Genomic DNA, 21,070 nt, shown 5'->3' on the forward strand with positions numbered 1-21,070 from the left:
GAATGCAAGGTTAAAGCGTAATTACAAAAGTACAGGACTGGTTCTTTATAATGTCCTAACCTAACCACCGGTAATAGTCATTGTTGAGTATGAAAAAGCTGACAAGAATGACAGCAACATTAAAATGCAGAATTTAGTAATCGCGACATGAAAAAACAATGTAGAGTTACTGAAATAGTTGCACAAAACATTTCCGGCGAGGTCGCTATAAAGCGCAGACAGCCGAACAAGCCGGTACGGTGATGGTCGTTACTTAAAAGGGCAACAGTTACATTGCTGGTATTAAGGGGGCAAGGCCAGGACCCAGTGCCTGTACCACGTGAAAGCCTTAGTAATAAAACAAAACCTATTATACAGGCACCGGGAGTCCTCGTATTGCCTTACACGTCGCGAATACTAAATTCTGCATTTTAATGTCGTTGTCATTCTTGTCGGCATTTTGTTACTCACACTTTTATACCAAACCTCTATCAACGAGGCATTTCCTGTTAATGGAATGATGTATATTTAAAGACTTATGCAGTATATAGTTAAACAGGATTAGCCATACTAAATCATAAGCTTGTACAAGGTTAATTGGTGTTTAAATGTCCAACGTACTGTGAAACTATACCAGAGATCACCAAGGAATTTAGATACCATATCTACAGAGGATCCTGTTTGTGCTTATGAAGGTAGAGGACATGACAATGCAGTAGCTGCTCTAGAGACCCGCTGAGACTCAGATAAGGCAATACCACAGTCTTCAGCTGGGATATACAATAGCTTGTATGAGTCTCACTATAACATTTATAAAGTTTAATATACAGCACCAAATAATGTGGTAATTCGGTTTAAAAATATAAGGACAACAGTGAACTCTTTCTCCTGTTCACTCTCAATATGATATTGAGGTAAAGGGATCCAGAAGTCTTTTCTTGTGAAGGTGGAGGGAGGGGAGGGGAGGGGAGGGGAGGGGAGGGGGGAGGGGGGGGAGTCGAGGGTCTCTGATCTAGATAACCATAAAAGGGACACTTGTAAAACACATTTCTTTTATTTCCTGAAACCTTGTGGAGGCAACAACTTTTTATTTTTTAAACCATTATATAAGATCTAGCGAATCACTAACATTAAAAAGGAAAAGGCAGCACGACAAAGGAAATCGATAGAAAAATAAAATACACCCACAAAGCGCATGTACTTTATTCCACATGTTGCATTCTCAGTTTTTGCTGCTGTTGAGAATTCGCCATAAAGCACAAAACAAAGGGTGGTGCATGAGTCAGTATTTTCTTTTATTTTCCACACTTTCTACAGATAATCATCCTAAATTAAAACTACACTTTAGCCAAATCTGACAAAATCATAATCAAGAGAGTTAATTCAATTGTGGCATTTCCTAAATAATTGTTGAAACGCTCACCCTTTTGAAATACAAAGATGGATAAACTATCGATTACCTATAGTATCTTGCAAGAGGTTTTGCACATATTTAAATAGTAGCTTTAAGGAAGCGATAGGCACAAATACAATTACTCTGAGTGACAGATTACATTCAAGAGAAGATGTAACACATAGAAATACAGCTCTCTGCAAGTTAGAGCAACAGAGGAGCCTGACCCACTAAAACAGGGGTAGGGGACAGTTTGTAAATCTGAGTAATAAAATTGCCAAGCTCGGGTATTTTGTTTTAGAGATCTGCAGAGATTGTGTAATACCAATACCTAATACTTACCTTGTAACCACTGAAATATAGGTTTTTATTTTGTAAAAAGTGAAAGACTCGTTCACAATTCCTTTTTTTGCTCAAATACCTGTCTGCATTTTAAGCCATAATGATTGCAAGAGAGATATGGAGAACATTCACATTTCATGCTGTAAGGTTTTAGAAGTAAACACATGTATACATTAAAAAAAAAAAAAATCCCCAAAAACTTGAGGACAAGTTACAATATATGTTTAAAACAAAAGTCGAAGCCATTTTATTGCCGTGTATGGTGTTCTGCTCCATACAATGTGATGGAGGGAACGTAGTATTGAACTTATGGCTTAAAATGCTACTTTTGGATTGAGTTGTGTGGTTGCAGCGGAAGCACACGGTCATGCACCTCTACTACAGCCGGTCACTAAACGCCATTCATGACTTTGTTTTGTTTTGTTTTTCCTCCCCTTCCACTCCTCTGTATTAATCCTCCATCAGTTATACACTGGATTGGATGCTATGCCTAATTATCTATTTCTTTTTGAAACTTGACGATCGAGAGCCAGAATGAGAAGACCCAGTAGGAGACACTCTGCGTCTGGAAAACAGAAATTGAACAGTAGTTTTTGTTAATGTCTTGCCAATTATTACTCATCTACCCTTTTATATACAAATATGAAGTGAAAGCATCAATATGCTGTAGCCAACCCAACAGGGGCACTTTCATTTGATCACTTATACTGTTGTAACAATGTTACTTACAACACAACTGTTATTTTATAATCACACAGTAGTACCCAATAGCAGAGCTGGGCACCCTACGTTAATCTGGCTACACACAAGCTACTGACATCTAGTGGTGATTAGCCAAACTGCAGGAATTAAGGGAGAAGTACTTTACTAATAACCATAGTACCTAGGTTATTCGTTTTATGACAATGTATAGGTGTTATACAATTAAAAAAAAATAAAAAAAAATACCTCTTAATAGCTATTTTTCTTTCAAAATAAAAAAAGGATACATATGTCCTTATATTTCTGAGTTAATTTTCCCACATTTCAATTTATTTCAATAAAAAAAAAAAAAAAATACCCCTTCTAAATCTACAGTAACCCAAACCTTTCGGTTGACCGTGATCTTGATCTCTTTTTTTTGCGTTCAGGGGACGAAGATCTGGAGCGACTTCTTTTCTTTCCCCTCTCTGAGGACGATGAGGATCGAGAACTGGCGTAAGATCTTTTTCTCGGGGAAGCAGACCCCCGTTGGGATCTGGAGCTGGATCTTTAGCGATTGAAAATGAAGAGGATTTAATGCAGGAATGAATAGAACACTTGTGCAGCAACAATAAGCACATAATAAACATAGTTAAAGCATTGTTTGCAATATCACACTAGGCCGTGCTGAAATACAAACATTAACGCTTTCGGGGAACTTGTGAATGCCTTGTGTACTTAAAACTATTACAAGATATAGTATTTTTTCCCCCACTACTTGCGACCAAGACTCATTCATAAAGAAAAGATTGGAGTATGATAAATGTACAATATAACATCACAGAAAAATAAAGATAACAAGGTCCTGAACCAGTTCTCTCGCTGTGACAGAGAATGGTACCACTATTCACCTTGATTTTGAACCACGAGAACGTTCTCTTGAACTGGAGCCAGATCTGGAACTGGTAGAAGATCTTGAGCGGGATCTGAAACAACACGATGCATATTTTTCCAGCTCTAATGGTCAATACAAACATTTGTAATCATTTACACATCAGATGGTTTTATACTGGTAATAAAGCAGTTCTAAATAGATAAAGGTTTAAAGGACCACAAGCTGATTAATCTGACAAAGCTTCCTGTAAGATTCAATTCAGATATATAAAACCACACAACATAAATTAACGTATAAATCTGTATGTAACGGTCCTGTTAGAAGAGCTGACTCTATATGCCTGCAGCTAGGTCATCTGGGTGTATAGAAAATAACTACAGCCTCACCATACAAATCTCTTATAATCCCGATTCTCTACATCTGTAAATGCTATTCGTAGCACTTTCATAAAATTAAATACATCAACTTGCATATGAGGTCTACCGCTCCATTCTTTACAAGTGTAATAATCCTAGTTATACTATATTATAAAGATTTAGTAATTTTATCAGCCATAAGGTTACTCTGTGTTCTCCCCAGCACCTATTTCCTGGCTTCTCCACCCGGCTGTTTTTACTTGCTACCTGGCTCTTGAAGCTCAACAGAGTCCTATTATAGTAGAATAAACCATTAGTTCTCCTATTGTAACAGGCACTATGTGAGCACTACAGCCAGCAGTGTGTGTGTTAGACCACTGACCACCAGTCTGACCAGTCCTGGCAGGTGTGGGCAATAACCTTCAACATTTTTTAATATTACTACAACTGCCCCCACCTGGCTACTATTTAATGCCACCCAGCTTGCAATTTTTTCTGGGGAGAACACTGGTTACTTATTTGCTGCAAATGAAATAGTTTACTATAACAAATTGTACAGTATTAGAAAATGCAATATAAAAAGGTGAGTGTTAAAACACACGCAATCCTTTCTAGAGAATACTACTATGATATGCTACTACATCAAAGAAACACAGAACACAGAATTTGATGGAAGGAGAAAACCTGAAGATCCATAATTTTTTAGGTGGAAGAAGTGTTGGGTTAAACTATTATGAACCTCTCACCCCAAATTTTACCAATAAATTTGTACTATGCATGCTTGGATTCTGTTACTGATAAAAGCCCCCACCTGTAAGAAAACCAACCCGAATTATAATAAAAGCAATACCAAAACTATATACTGTTGTGGAAGCAGATTATGATGAATAAACAGCCTTTCTACTGTCAGGGCACCTAGTGACATCTCTAGAGAACATGCACTCTTAACATTTATTTAAAGTGCTCAAATTACCAACAGTCTCGTCACCTAGGAATGCGTTCCAACATTTTAGTCCTCCAATAAAAAAGGATTAAAAAAAAACGTCACTGGCTTTTCCAGTGAATGCATCAGGCCGAAACCAGGAAATCTCGGTCACCACCTCTACAAACCTTCTTGTTACCAGTTTTATAGGGTAAAGTCTGCAGCCGTTACCTATGTAATGTCTACAATGTGTGACCTTCACTCAGAAGAAAATCATTAAAAAAAAGGTAACATTAAGGTGGAAATAGATTCACTGCAAACCTGATTTAAATCCTATATTATGTCCACACCAGGGTAGAGAAACAAAGTAATAACAGCATTTAAATAGCTTCACGCCTGACCAAGGTAATAACAGCACAACGTGGTTACGGACGTAGAATAATGCAGTCTTACATTGGCCAGGGAGAAAGAAAAGGCCGAGATATTCAGTTTTAGTGCATTAGTCTTGTGGGAGAACCAGGATGACATTAGCAAGAGTCCAATATCAAAAGAAAGGAACGTGTGTCGTCATCGGATGCTAAGTGTAATCAAGAGAATAGTATTTCACTCCAAGATTTGTGAAACAAAAACTAAGAATACATTAATATGTAAATAAAAAAGGAAGAAAGTTAAAAAGATACTGACATTTTGCCCGGCTTTACCCTTGACCTGTACCCGTTTACCTGGACCTAGACCTTGAGCTTGTGTGGGAAGAAGAGTGGGAAGATCGAGATTTAGATCGGCTGCGTGTGGGTTTCTTAATTTTACTATTATCTTCCTCTTCACTCGCATCCAGATTGTATTTTGAAAGGTCGCCGTCTTCATCTTCATCCTCATCCTAAAACAAATAAAAGGTTATTAACATTGATGGGCTCACAGCACAGAACGGATGTCCAGTACTACATTACTTAGTCTATATATGCAGACATTGGGCCATATTCAATACAATTACAATACTGTAATCAGAAAGTGTTGTACCCCCATGGTGACCAGTATCGCCTTTCAGTCATGTGATTACGCAGCTAAAACTTCATGAGCCTGATTCATTAAGGATCTTAACTTAAGAAACCTCTTATTTAAGTCTCCTGGACAAAACCATGTTACAATGTAAGGGGTGCAAATTAGTATTCTGTTTTGCACATAAGTTAAATACTGACTGTTTTTTCATGCAACACACATACTTGATAGCTTATTTGTACACTCAAATTTAAAGTTGATATTTGTGTGCTACATGAAAAAACAGTCAGTATTTAACTTATGTGCAAAACAGAATACTAATTTGCACCCCTTACATTGTAACATGGTTTTGTCCAGGAGACTTAAATAAGAGGTTTCTTAAGTTAAGATCCTTAATGAATCAGGCCCCATGTCCGATAACCAGTAGGTAACACACATCACTGGTCTGCTAAACAATAATGGCTTTATTTCACAAGGCACTTTCACGCTTTATTTGTATTTTGCACAGGTTGGTGATTTTGTTGTATGTCTGACCACCAGTGTGTTAAGGTAAAGGCTGCTTCGCCTTCTATTTTTGAATTTTCTGCTTCTGACCTTGCTTGACCTCCAGTTCTCTGCCCTTCCCCCATAATCAGGAAGGCTTCATGTTGTATCTGCCAGGAGGGAGGGCAGGAGGCAGGCAGATATATGAATAGATGCAGGAATAAGTAGGTGGTAGAAGATTGTAGTAAAAATGCAGAGTATACTGGTAACACTGTTACAAAAGGTAAAGGAAGCTGTGCAGTAAGTATGTTACATCGATATTTCCACAGGGGACAGAAATCAGTCAATAAATTTGACAAATCCCAGCACAATGGGGGATATTTACTAAACTGCGGTTCCTACGAACCGCCGATTCACTGCGTTTTCCTGTCATTTGTTTAAAACAGCAATCTTATTAAAAAGACAAAAATCGATGAGTTTTGTCTCTAGGATTCTCATTTTAAAAATAATGACAGAAAAGCGCTGGAAATCGGGGGTATGTCGGAACCTGAGTTTAGTAAATATACCCCAAGGTGTTATCTTTCAAATTTATTTGGCCTCCTCTGGCAGGAGACTGGGCCATTGTTTAAGCCCAGAAGAGACAATTTACGTCTGGCTGGGATCCTTCTTTAATCATCCGGTGTATTAGAATCACGACTTACATCATCCAGCTTATACTTAGACAGATCTCCTTCCTCTTCTTCCTCCTCAGCCTCCTCCTCCTCTTCTGCACCCGATTCCTTTTCATCGCCTTTATGGGCGGATTTGGAACCAGCGCCTGGCTTTCCGCGATACTTTTTCTTTTTTCGCCCAAACTATAAAAAGAATGAAAAAAATAAATCACTTGAAACGTTAACATTTTTCAGTGAGAAATGTAATTGAAGATTCGGTTGAGAAAATCAGCAGTCAATTATTTAGGTGGCATTATAACCATCATAACAGATGGTGTTTTAGGCAAAGCTATAATTTTTTAACATCACGTAGATCTTTTACCTCATCATACTCTCCATCGGATTCTTCGCGCTCTATGTATTCCACATTTTCACGTTCATTAAAACCACCCCCATAACCTGCAAAGTGAAACAGAGACAGTTTGAGGTATAGGAAACTAGTTTAAAAGATCATGATTAAAAAAAAAACAAGCCACTAAAGCAACAATTGCACGACCAGTGTGGACAACCAACGGGTAACATATTGGTACTGTATAAAGAATGCAAACAAGCTGGAAACGCCACAAAAGAAAAATCTAAAGAAACGGACATACACTTGTTATGCAACATTACCATATAGGCACCATACCTGTCCTCTCCTCCAGTTTTGCATACTTTGGCGTATTGCACATGTTACACTCAGATCGTCTCGCCCAGTTTACATTGCCGCAACTACAAAAGGAAACCGCAAACGTAATATTAGAAACTTGCATGTGTGAAATACAAACAGAACAGTACAATCTAGTTGTGTAATACAACGGGTTAGTCCTGATCCCCGATCAGAGCGGAGGTGTCCATCAGCAACATCCAAGCTGTCCACCTCCCACTTTTACTATATTTAATGACTTAAATCCAGCCACTGACTGATCAATCACACTGGAGAACTGTAGTTTTATTAGCAGTATGACTTAAACCGATAGAAAAAGCAAAAGCTCTACACATCTGCACACTATGGGGGAGATTCAATTTGGGGGGGAACATCCACAGAGACATATTGTGCCAATGTTATGGATGGAATCTACGCTCATTTTTCCTTGCACACCATAGAGATGTTCAGAAAAATGATCACAGATTCCCACGGTAATGGCTGGCAATGTGCGCAGCCAGACATCACCAGCAATTGAATCTCCGCCTATGCGTGGGAGAAGAAGTGTCAAATGAAAAATAAAATTAAAAAATAAATAAATAAAACAGCTTTAGTATAGGCTGATATTTAGAAAACAGAACACAGAAAAGTCGAGAGCAAAAACTGTAAACTCTTCGGGGGGGTATTCAATTGGCCGCGTTACTGTTAAAAGTAACGTGGCATGTGCATTATTCCGGTAATAGTGCCGTTATTACGGTAGTTCCAATGCCGGCTCTTTGCTCACAGCTCACTGAGTTGCGAGCAGAAAACTGGGTTAAAACTACCGTAATAACGGCAATAGTTTTAACCCGGAGGTACTTCGGTGGGGAATTGAATTCCCCCTTTCATTTACCTCAATCTAAGTGGCAAATTCAATTGTTTGTTTTCCGCGCCGCGGAAAAACTATTACCGTTAAGTTATCAGGATTTCAGCTCTCGGCTCAGCTGCGAGCTGAAATCCAGCGAGAAAATTACCGTATTAACGGTTTCCCCGTGTAATAATGGTAATAGTGCGCAGACCGCGGGATTTTTGGCGTTTCCGCCGACAATTGAATACGCCGCTAAGAGCTAGACTGTAAGAAACCTACACAGGTATAAACACCTGAGGATTTATGTTGTCATCCTCTGTATATCTCCAACATATTACACTGCTCTGTACAGTAAGTAACAAGGTCTCTTCTCACAGGAGCACCCTGAATCACTCACGTTTTGCACTGCCAGTCATTGGCACTGAACAATCCACGGCTCTTCTCAGCCAGAGTTTTCCCAATCTCTGTTCCGCCAGCTTTCATCATTTTGGCATCAGTTGTTTTTTCTAAAAAAAACCCCCATAAAATGAAAAAGTTAAATAGAAATCTATTGGGTATATATTGCATCCTATACAAATCAAACGGTATGCTCTCACCTCGTCCACAACGGTTACAACTCGTCCTTCTGGCAAAGTTTACATTCCCGCATCTAAAAGACATAAGAAACAGCCATGTAAGGTCTACTCCTTATGTAGAGCCTCTATATAGAACTTGCACTTAATAGCCCTACAGTTGTCCTCCTTCAAACAAAGGGAATGCCAGTCATTCTTTCCACACAGCAAACAATCTACAATAAACATGAGATAATGTCTACAATGTGTGACCTTCACTTATAGTAAAGCATTAAAAGACAATATTAGATACTGCCACGGTGGAAACAGTCAGTGCAAATCGAACTTATTTCTGAACATGGTATTAATCACAACGTAGCATTAACTAAGAATTATTGTAACAAATCAAAGAACAAATTATATTTTGTAACTTTATATCAGTAATTCATGTTTCTTCTAGCTACCATAGAGTATGTTAGTTTTAACAAGTGACCTGATCTTTTTTATTACACTGTATCATCAGCCATCCAGATATTATGAAAAACATAGAATCATAAGATTGCAAGGGTAACAATACAGTATATCTTCATGTACAAAATATTAATTTGTACTTCCTGTTTAAGGGTACCCCCACCTGCAGATACATTATAAGCATTCCATGCATCTGAGGGAACACCAAAATTGGTATGGACAGCTTTAGGGGATGATGTTCCGAGACTGTGACGTTCACTGGTTTGGAGAATTTAATAAGACGTGGAAAGAGGAAAAGAACTTATTCAGCTGACTGAACAGGAAGCAAACTTAAATCTGGCGATCTCTAGTAAATCCCATCCATAGGGCCTTAACATTACATGACTGGATTATAAAGTCTCTAAAGCAGGGCTCTCTTTATCAACCTCATATGCTGGTTTTGTTTTTATGTAGGATTTGTTAAACAGACTGTTTGGCACTGCTTTACCTTACAAATAAACAATGATGATGATTGTAGCCATTTCTATATAGAGAACCTCCCTGCCAAGTTCCTTCAAAACTGTGTGTAAGTGTACCTAGAAGAATTGATGCCATTTTGAAGGCAAAGGGTGGTCCCACCAAATATTATTTTGATTTCTCTTCTGTTCATTCACTTTGCATTTTGTTAATTGATAAAAATAAACTATTAATACTTCTGTTTTTAGAAGCATTCTTACATTGCAGCATGTTTTCCACACCTGTCTAAAAGAGTTGCACAGTATTGTAGATTGACATATAATGTATGTTTGTGTAACACACATATATATATATATATATATATATATATATATATATATATATATATATATATATATATATACACACATACACACAATGTATTTAGTGATCTACAATGTATATAGGATATTGAGATACTGGATATATGATATATAAATGATATAGAGATCATGGATGCATGATGAATACATGGGTTTATAATGTACCCCTATGGCAGAGATGATGGATATATATATCGTATATTATATCATATATATATCTATATCTATATAACCTTTATTTACGGGGAACCACATGAGGTCCGCAGAGCTGTACAGAGGACAAACAACAAGACAGTACAATACAGCAAACTAATAACACAACTCTCAACACAGTTAGTGGGGCACAAGGGGTGATGTATTCATCACCACTTATTTATATAGCGCCACCGATTCCACAGCGCTGTACAGAGAACTCACTCACATCATTCCCTCACCTCATTGGGGGCTAACAGTCTAAATTCCCTAACACACACACTAGGGTCAATTTTGTTAGCAGCCAATTAACCTACCAGGATGTTTTTGGAGTGTGGGAGGAAACCGGAGCACCCAGAGGAAACCCACGCAAACATGGGGAGAACATACAAACTCCACACAGATAAGTCTATGGTCAGGAATTGAACGCATGACCCCAGTGCTGTGAGGCAGAAGTGCTAACCACTGAGCCACCATGCTGCCCCAATTCAGCACAGGCTGAAACCTGTGCCCATTGGTGTGGTAATGATTGATTATACACATATAATGTACAAAGGATATAGAGAGAATGGTTATATAATGTAAAAGGACATATAGATATTATGGATGATGGGGAGATAATGTAGAATGACAGAGATAATTGTATTTATAGGTTTGGGAGTCTCCCTGGTTCAGGCCTCACATATAATAACACTGTACTTGTTAGGAATTGTATATAACAGACTGAGGCTGAGCCTCCCTCAGGCCCCCTTACTAGTAACCCCAGCTCAGGCCCCCTCACTAGTAACCCCAGCTCAGGCCCCCTCACTAGTAACCCCAGCTCAGGCCCCCTCACTAGTAACCCCAGCTCAGGCCTCAGGCCCCCTCACTAGTAACCCCAGCTCAGGCCTCAAGCCCCCTCACTAGTAACCCCAGCTCAGGGCTCAGGCCCCCTCACTAGTAACCCCAGCTCAGGCCTCAAGCCCCCTCACTAGTAACCCCAGCTCAGGCCTCAGGCCCCCTCACTAGTAACCCCAGCTCAGGCCTCAAGCCCCCTCACTAGTAACCCCAGCTCAGGGCTCAGGCCCCCTCACTAGTAACCCCAGCTCAGGGCTCAGGCCCCCTCACTAGTAACCCCAGCTCAGGCCCCCTCACTAGTAACTCCAGCCCAGGCCTCACGCCTGTATAGGCCGCAGTCTCCCCGCCCTCCGCCATCTCCCTCCCCCGGCCCGCAGTACCCTCACCGCCCTCCTCCCTGTCACCCCCCACGGCCCGGAGAGCCTCCAATCTCACTTCTTATCCGGGCAGATCCAGTCTCCGTCGCTGACGCGAAAATTCTTGGTGGACATCTTATCGGTCGCCATCTGCTCGTTTGTGAAGGACTCCTCCATTGAGACGACCTTCCCAGTGCCTGTAACACCCGGGTACCTATAATCCGCCTGCCTAGGTCTGATGTCACCGTCGACGAGGTCAGTGATATCAGTGCACACGCTGTGGATGACGATACCTGGGTAGCAGCCAGTAAGAGGGCGACCACTAAGCAGGCATCTCGGAGGGCAGCCTCTGGGGTCCTGCTACTCTAACGTTAGTGACGTGTGATCAGAGATAGAGCACGTGGGAGACGTAGTGGCGGCTCATTGGCTGGATGGATGCATGATGTATATATAGGGATATAACATGTATATATGATGTACTGATAATATCTATAAGATGGATATATAATGTATATATGGATATAATGTATATATGATGTACTGATAATATCTATAAGATGGATATATAATGTATATATGATGTGCTGATAATATCCATAAGATGGATATATAATGTATATATGGATATAATGTATATGATGTGCTTATAATATCCATAAGATGGATATATAATGTATATATGGATATAATGTGTATGATGTACTGATAACATCCGTAAGACAGATATATAATGTATATATGGATATATAATGTATATATGATGTACTGATAATATCTATAAGATGGATATATAATGTATATATAGGGATATAATGTATATATGATGTACTGGTAATATCCATAAGATGGATATATAATGTATATATGATGTGCTGATAATATCCATAAGATGGATATATAATGTATATATGGATATAATGTATATGATGTGCTTATAATATCCATAAGATGGATATATAATGTATATATGGATATAATGTATATGATGTACTGATAACATCCGTAAGACAGATATATAATGTATATATGGATATATAATGTATATATGATGTACTGATAATATCTATAAGATGGATATATAATGTATATATAGGGATATAATGTATATATGATGTACTGGTAATATCCATAAGATGGATATATAATGTATATATGGATATATCATGTATATATGATGTACTGATAATATTATTATTATTATTATTATTATTATTATTATTATCCTTTATTTGTTAGGCGCCACAAGGTTTCCCCAGCGCCATACACAGTACAATCAGTAGACTAAACGGTAAAACAGTACAAACCAATAAACAAAAATACCAATGCTTCAGAAACTCCAGGCTGGCCGATGTAGTAAACAAGGAGCAGAAGAACGGTAAGGAGACAGGAGGGAAGAGGGCCCTGCTCATGTGAGCTTATATCCTAAGGGAGGTAAAACAGACTGGCACAGGGGGAGCCAGATAAGGCAAGGGGAGAGCGAGTGGAGTATAGAGAAAGGGGTTATGTGGATGGTTGGTAGGCTTTGAGGAAGAGGTGGGTTTTCAGCGCACGTTTGAAGGGGCACAGAGTAGGAGAGAGGCGGATGGAACGAGGGAGGTCATTCCAGTGAAGGGGGGCAGCATGGGAAATATCCATATAATATTCATAAAATATCCTTATAATATCCATAAGATGATATATAATGTATATATGGATATATAATGTATATATGATGTACTGATAATATCTATAAGATGGATACGTGCACTCAAAACTCACTTCTTTCTCAAAGCCTACCAACCATCCACTTAACCCCCATCTCCTCCACTCATTCTCCCCTCTCTCCCATTCCCTCAACTGGCTCCTCTTGTGCCTGGTCTGTTTAACCCTCCCTTAGGATGTAAGCTCGCTTGAGCAGGGCCCTCTTCCCTCCTGTCTCCTTACCCGTTCTTCTGCTCCGTGTCTATTATTGCATCTGCCTGCCTGGAGTTTCTGAAGTATTGGTACTTTTTGTTTATTGTTCTGTACTGTTATACCCTGTATAGTCTACTGTTTGTACTATGTGCGGCGCTGCGGAAACCTTGTGGCGCCTAACAAATAAATGATAATAATAATAATAATATATAGGGATATAATGTATATATGATGTACTGGTAATATCTATAAGATGGATATATAATGTATATATGATGTGCTGATAATATCCATAAGATGGATATATAATGTATATATGGATATATCATGTATATATCATGTACTGATAATATCTATAAGATGGATATATGATGTATATATGGATATAATGTATATGATTTACTGATAATATCTATAAGATGGATATAATGTAAATGATGTACTGATAATATTCATAAGATAGATATATAATGTATATATGGTTATATAATGTACTGATAGTATCCATAATATGGAAATATAATGTATATATGGATATATAATGTATATATGATGTACTGATAATATCCATAAGATGGACATATAATGCATATATGGATATATGATGCACTGAACATCAATATGATGGATATATAGGGCCTGAGTCATTAAGGAGAGTAAAGCATAAAAAAGGAGTAACTTTGCACCTTGGTAAAACCATGTTGCATTGGAGGGAGATAAATTTAAAATGTGGGGACAGATTTATAGTTGGGTTAGAGCATGTCCTAGATCTACTTTAAATTTCAGTGTAAAAATAAAGCTATCAAGTATTTGTATTGCTAGATGAAAATACAGCTAGTATTTAACTTATATATAATAGGACAAATATATATATATATCGATAACAGATTTTTGGAGAATGTTACTTGCCGATATTACCAATATCTTTGATCTCAATCTTTATTTAATTTTATTCATTATAGACATAACAAATTGGTCTTAGGCAATGAATATGAGAACTGAGGCTTTAGGTGGGGCAGTAATGCCAGCCCTGCCTATTTTTCTTTGGTTCTGAGCATTATTGGGGCTCATGTTGAGTTGAACGCAAACTATTGCTTTGCACACATGCTCAGATTTAAAAAGTGTATTCTACACCAAGGGGTAAATGTATCAAGCTGCGAGTTTCTGGCGTGTTTGAAAAGTGGAGATGTTTCCTGTAGCAACCAATCAGATTCTAGCTATCATTTTGAAGAATGTACTAAATAAATGATAACTAGAATATGGTTGGTTGCTGTAGGCAACATCTCCACTTTTTAAACCCACCAGTAAATCGTAGCTTAATAAATTTACCCCCAAAATGCAAGTTGTGTTCAACTCAACATGAGCCCTGACACTTATAGCATTTGGCTGAAACTTTTGTTTTGTGTTATATGTATTTTATATTATATTAGATTGTTGCTTTATTAGAGAAGTAAATGAATATCCTGTATATTTGTATTTATCATTTAGAATAATCTGGGGGTAAATGTATCAAGCTGAGAGTTTTCTGGCTAGTTTGAAAAGTGGAGATGTTGCCTATAGCAACCAATCAGATTCTAGCTGTCATTTTGTAGAATGTACTAACTAAATGATAGCTAGAATCTGGAAAACTCTCGGCTTGATAGATTTACACCCTGGTCTTTATAAGATTCCCACCCTTTTGTGTCTTCACTTTAAGTATGTAATTCAATGTGCTGCGATGTTATTTGCTTTAATAAAAAGTTTGATTCTTTCATTTTTGTGTCAGCCTCATTGTTCCCAGCTAATGATGACAAGAGTTTATTTCAAATAATGTCTTTCTTGTCACCAAACTTGTGGCAAAATCATTATGGGAAGTGATTGAAAATAAGCTTAAGGACACCAAACAGGTCATTTATACAATTGTAGAAATTGTGGGGATACAGAGCAAATTATGTTATGTATCATGTGTCTGTATTTACTCAAATTCCCAGTTTTATAGGAAGCAAACATTTTTGTGTCTGTGGAGGCTGCAAAACTTAGCTGCTTTTGGTGGGAGGGGCTAGGCACATTGAGGGCCGTCCTTGCTGAGTGTGGTCTAGGTCCATTGTTGTGTCTCCATTTGTATCCACATGTAAACATTTTGATTTGTACATAGTGAAATCGAGAGTTTTAGTTATTGTACCTTTGCTTTCTTTCCCCGAAAAAAAGACTTGATTTTCAATGCCATGGGGGTAAGACCATGGGGCCCCCTTAATACAGAAACGCACAAGGTTGGCAAGTGACCAGACTTGCCAACCTTTGCAAACTTCCCTCCGCAACATCCCGGAGAGGATGTCAAGTGTCCAGTCAAGGGGGGCGGGCATGGTTCTTGACCTCTCATTTTTGCCTGATGGTGCAACGGGTATGATTCATTGCAAATTGCATCATCGAGGCCCCTGTCCCGTCCGCTTCACTAGGATGTGGGCCTGATATGGGAGGAGGGCCTGCTCTCCCGGGAGTACAGAAGGAGTCATCCAGACATTCTGGGACAGTAGGCAAGTATGTTTTATGCACATTTCACCAATGTAAAGAAAACATTAAAATGCACAGAGTTAAAATGTTCGGATGACCCCTCACCCTCAACGTTAATTTAAGAATTAAGTGAGTCGGTATTCTAGGAGAAGAAAGGAGAAAGTTTAAATGAAAGAAGGTGGTCGTGCTACAGTTATAGGGCCTGACTGATCAAGCGCAACCCGCGTTCAGTATTATATGTACGTATTTAGGCTTTGTGTCCGCCAGAATTCTGCAAGGAGCGGATCTCAAGATGGGCGTCCTTTAGAAATCGAGTGCCGGTCTGTTGTGCTCTACTGCACCGGACACAGCAGGAGGCCTCCAATACCTAGGTGGTTATAAATTCACAAAAGAACGCACAGGAAACTGTACAATATCTTGTATTATACAAATATCTTGTATTATTGTTACCTTATAGTAATAAAGGCATTAATGTTAAAACAATAAATAAGTGTTTTTCTCCCATAAAATACATTTATTAGAGTATTGTTTATGTCTACTGAGCATAAGATACATTTTTACAGGTGCTTGTAAAAATGTTATAGCATGTTAAACACATGTTTTAGCATTCAGACGAGACTACTCAGGACTTAGACTAGCCCCTTATCTGGAGCAAGAGATACTGGTGTAAAAACAACTTTCAAACGCTCAGAGCTTGACTCGGACATGGCTGCTTGCACTCGTGTTTGGCAGACTCTTACTGTAAATACGATATGGCAAAACGCCCGTTCCCCGCCCCATTCACTCTCCAAAATCGTAGGTCTTAGCAAGAGTCCTTTGTGCTCGCATGCGCATGGAACAGGGCTGCCTTCACAGACGTTTCTGCCGGTTCTAGGCTTGAGCAGAGTGGTTTTGTATATGATACGTTCAAAAACGGCAGATTCGTCCCTCGATGAATCGGGCTCACAGTATCTGGTGTTTCCAACTTGTGCACTTATAGAGTTTCCCACAATCCTGGACAAGTAGTAGCAAATCAATATTCCACGGACCCTATCAAATGCACTTTGTCAGAACATGTTTATCAAATTGTAAATTACTGTCCATAACTTTTCTGCATAGCATGTCTCAAACGTGTGCGATCCTGCCTTTATTCATCAAAAAGAATTCTTCTATCTTATTGTTTTTAGATTGATTAATGTTTTATTATCATGCACATTTCTCAAAGGCTTCTTCTAGGAAATATATTTTGAAATGTTTACATGCCGTGTGTGCAGAAACTGCCCTCTCCAACTGTAACTAGTTGACAGATACATTGGAAGCATTTTCTCACGATCCAGATATTACATTACATGTAGTTATACATCTACGTGTAAATATATATTTCCAGAAATAATGTACGTGGGAGAAAAATGTACAGCAGGTGAATGTACGAATGTTAACCCTAGTTTTATCATTCAGCCTGGCAGAGGGTAACACCGTGTTGCTGTATTCTGGAGGTGGTCTGACTTCTACATCTATAAAAAAAAAAGTGACATACTATATAAAATGTAGAATATTTATTGTATGACAATCTATGACAGATATTATATCTGCTCCTCCAGTCATACCACTAAGTAAAGGAATTTACATACTCAGATACAGTAATTATATTGTCCCAGCAGAGTTGTTTCATTTCATTGACCTTAGATACAAGAGGTCGGCTGTATAGATACAATTGTATCCAGTGCACAGGATTGAACAGACGGCCCTCGGACTCTGAGCCTTGATCTACGGCCCCCAGCTCCCTTCTGTTTTATTGTCAGATGTGTTTGTTATAACTTGTAACACCTGTGTACAATACTGCAGATACATTGTTATAGATAGTGTCTCTTTATTTGATTAAATGTATTATTTGAACTTTTAGAGATTAGAGGCCCCTGAAGTGTATCAGGTTATCCATCACTGAAATTTACTCCCATTTTGCATTCCACACTGCATCAACCCCAATGTAAGGTTTGCAAGTCTTAACATGTCTTTCTTTTAATTGCAAAACTACAATATACATTTAACTGCTGGAATAATGAGATGACAAAAAAAATATATACAAGCTGCCGTCAAGTCAAAACCGAGATTTTGTAGATGTCAGAAACACATGAAATCCTTGGCTGGCTAAATCATGTTGACGGTTCTAATGACACCGCAACATCCATTTTATTTAGCCTTATCTTTAAAAAAAAAAAAAAAAATGTGTATTTTGCTTTTTTCAATACAATAATGTTTCTTACATGTTAACATGTTTCAGTACATAGTGCTTCTACACATTGCTTTTATACAAGTATTGATTTGCAAAATATAAATGATGCATTTGTACAACTTGGATATATATATGTTAATTATCACGATTTGTCATTAGTATACTTATAAATGCCAAAAAGAAAATATTTTTTTTAATTAACAAAGCAATTTACTCTAAGTCCAACTGGTGCAAGTGGTGGATATAAATAGAGATAGCTGTAGGTGTCAGCTTACATTAACTGAGTTACCAAATGCTTCCCCTATCCTCCACTTGGGTGTCTTGTTATTTCACTAAATCAAAGTGGGTTCGGGAAGGAATTAAAGTAATCAATGAAAGAAGGAACTGGGGATTAGGAAGACATGACAAACTGAATTTATAAGTCATCTCTCACATTTTGCCCTTTTTATCTCTTAATGTTTTTTTTTATACAACTTTATATCTCTCCTCCTGGGGGTAAATGTATCAATCAGGTTCTAGTTATCATTTATTTAGTACATTCTACAACATGATAGCTGGAATCTGATTGGTTGCTACAGGCAACATCGCCACTTTTCAAACCAGCCGGAACCTCTCAGCTTGATACATTTACCCCCTGGTGAATTTCATCTTGGATGTCTTCTCGCCAACTCAAACTCAATCTTTCAAAAACTGAATTAATAATATTCCCACCCAAAAACAGAAGCTTCCTGCCTGACATTTCTATTTCTGTTGATAACATGACCATAAATCCCACCCCGCCAGCTCGTTGCCTAGGTGTAATCCTTGATTCACAACTGTTGTTTATTCCCCACATCAACTCTATAACTAAATCATGTTACATACACCTAAAGAACATGTCCAGAATACGCACATATCTGACACAAGACACTGCAAAAACATTAATTCATGCACTCATCATCTCCCGCATCGACTATTGCAATTCCCTCCTTACTGCTCTTCCCAAAGTCAGACTTGAACCCCTACAGTCTATTTTGCACGCAGCGGCTAGACTGAATTTCCTTACTAACCGTTATTCCTCTGCTGAGCCACTCTGTCAGTCTCTACATTGGCTGCCTGTATTTCAACGAATCCAATATAAAATTCTTCTACTAACATACAAGGCCATCAACAAAATTGCACCGACATACATCTCCTCACTTGTCTCAAAATACCTCCCTACTAGACACCTCCGTTCTGCACAAGATCTACGTCTCTCCTCCACTCTCATCACATCCTCCCATTCTCGGTTACAGGACTTTTTTCAGGCTGCACCCACTTTGTGGAATTCCCTCCCTCGCACAGTAAGACTTTCCTCTAGTCTTCAAACCTTCAAGCATTCTCTGAAAACCCACTTCTTCAGGCAAGGTTATGATATTCCTCAACCACCATCTTAATCTCCCTAGGTTACCCTATTACCATCCTCTACACAGCTAACGCAAGACAACAACCTTCTGACCAACATTGCAACACACACACAGCCCACTCAATACTTTTATCTTTGCATTCTAGCTGGTCCATTGTGCAATATGATGTAGCACATATCCTTGTGTTTCTAACTCCCATTGTCCTATAGATTGTAAGCTTGCGAGCAGGGTTCTCTTACCTCTCTGTCTGTATGTATTACACAGTATTGTTTTATTAATGTTTGTTCCCAATTGTAAAGCGCTACGGAATTTGCTGGCGCTATATAAATAAATGTTGATGATGATGATGATCTCTGATTTGTTTATATAGGTACCAGATCGTGGACTCAAATAGCTTCATAATAGTTATTTGTACATCATTCTATAGTGTTTCTATATACTATTTAGTGGAAAACCTGTATACCCCCTTCTCTACATCTATATATATGTTGCTCTTCTTTCAGAATGCAGGTTGTCTATTAGACTAGAAGATAAGAATGTGTTTAATGGAGGCATTCCTAATCCACCAAGCTGAGATATTAAAAATGTAAATTTTATTTGTATTCGTTGAAAAAAATTAAAAAATTATTGTGTATCAGACGCTTCCTCATTGTTTTAAATCACACTTAGGCGGTGAAATATTTAAATTAGTCAAATTGTGAAGAAAGAAAGAAAGAAAGAGTATTTTTAAGATAGGAGGAAGACCAGGAGGAAGAAGATGTTTATAAGAGTTTTAAGAGTTTTATAAATGGATTAATACATAAGCTAACTATAGTTCTTATGCTAGTATAGATTGATTGATTTAAATGTTCCCATCATTTAGATTAGCTCCTAAAATGTTTAACTGGGTACACTTTACAGTTTTTTCAGCCAAATATTGTGCCGATCACATGATATGCGACCGTTTGGTCAGATATCGTATTAGTGTGTACACTCCCACCATAATGTTTTATCGTATCAAAGCACATGACATTGTTTGATTAGGTTTTATCAACTTCCTATAAATCACTATGAACGATGTAGCGATGTTGGGCAAATGTGGCAGTGTGTACACACTCACGACCAGCAGCGTAGCCAGATATCTGTAGAGTGTACAGAGTCACGGTCATTCAGCCGATGGTTATGCGAGATGAAGATCACAGATCTGATGGTAAATTGTGTAGATGTGTATACATCAATCTGCATGCTCATCGGGACTTTCAATTGTTGGTGAAATCGTTACAGAAATCACATCTGCAGTAATTTTCTGTAGTAGTATATTGCTACATATTAATTCAGAAGATTTTAATATTTCTCTTCATAGTGCCTAGTTAGATTGTCACTCTGTATGTTTATTCACAGATCCATTGTCTAATTCGGTGATAAAGGCTTGTTCGTATCACTATATTGTGGCTTAGGCTTAAGTAATTATGGGTGGCTAGATATTATTGTTATCGGAAATGTTGGTTAGTGATTTTCATATTATGTCAAAGGGCGTCATTTAAGCAGCAATATGTTTCATCCGCCATCCAGGTTTTTGTCTTCTGGTGGTGTGATGTCAATCCCATGTCCTAACCCTACGTATATTTCGCCTTGGCTTGGCCGCGGATAAAAATTG

The 21,070-nt window shown here is 38.2% G+C and overlaps 1 protein-coding gene across 1 annotated transcript; it reads right to left on the reverse strand.

Moving 5' to 3' along the window:
• Nucleotides 1–1,141: 1,141 nt before the first annotated feature.
• Nucleotides 1,142–11,703, reverse strand: ZRANB2 (zinc finger RANBP2-type containing 2). The gene is made up of 10 exons (XM_075181904.1): nucleotides 11,534–11,703; nucleotides 8,826–8,878; nucleotides 8,627–8,735; nucleotides 7,386–7,468; nucleotides 7,080–7,156; nucleotides 6,749–6,901; nucleotides 5,291–5,445; nucleotides 3,307–3,381; nucleotides 2,802–2,963; nucleotides 1,142–2,279 (listed from the first exon to the last, which is right to left on the reverse strand). Exons 1-10 carry the CDS (start codon nucleotides 11,629–11,631, stop codon nucleotides 2,213–2,215), a joined length of 1,032 nt encoding a protein of 343 aa, XP_075038005.1. The 5' UTR covers nucleotides 11,632–11,703; the 3' UTR covers nucleotides 1,142–2,212.
• Between the last annotated feature and the right edge of the window lie 9,367 nt (nucleotides 11,704–21,070).

This window comes from Mixophyes fleayi, chromosome 8 (assembly GCF_038048845.1).
Source record: "Mixophyes fleayi isolate aMixFle1 chromosome 8, aMixFle1.hap1, whole genome shotgun sequence".
Taxonomy (NCBI): Eukaryota; Metazoa; Chordata; class Amphibia; order Anura; family Limnodynastidae; genus Mixophyes; species Mixophyes fleayi.

Bases quoted from the DNA above. Each gene is read 5' to 3' on its own strand.
- ZRANB2 (XM_075181904.1), bottom strand. From the start codon at position 11,631: ATGGAGGAGTCCTTCACAAACGAGCAGATGGCGACCGATAAGATGTCC. The intron at 3,382-5,290 runs GTAAACGGGTAC...GTGTTGTTTCAG, and splicing joins AGCTCAAGGTCTAGGTCCAG to ATCCCGCTCAAGATCTTCTA. The intron at 2,280-2,801 runs GTTTGGGTTACT...TCTGTTTTCCAG, and splicing joins AGATCACGGTCAACCGAAAG to ACGCAGAGTGTCTCCTACTG.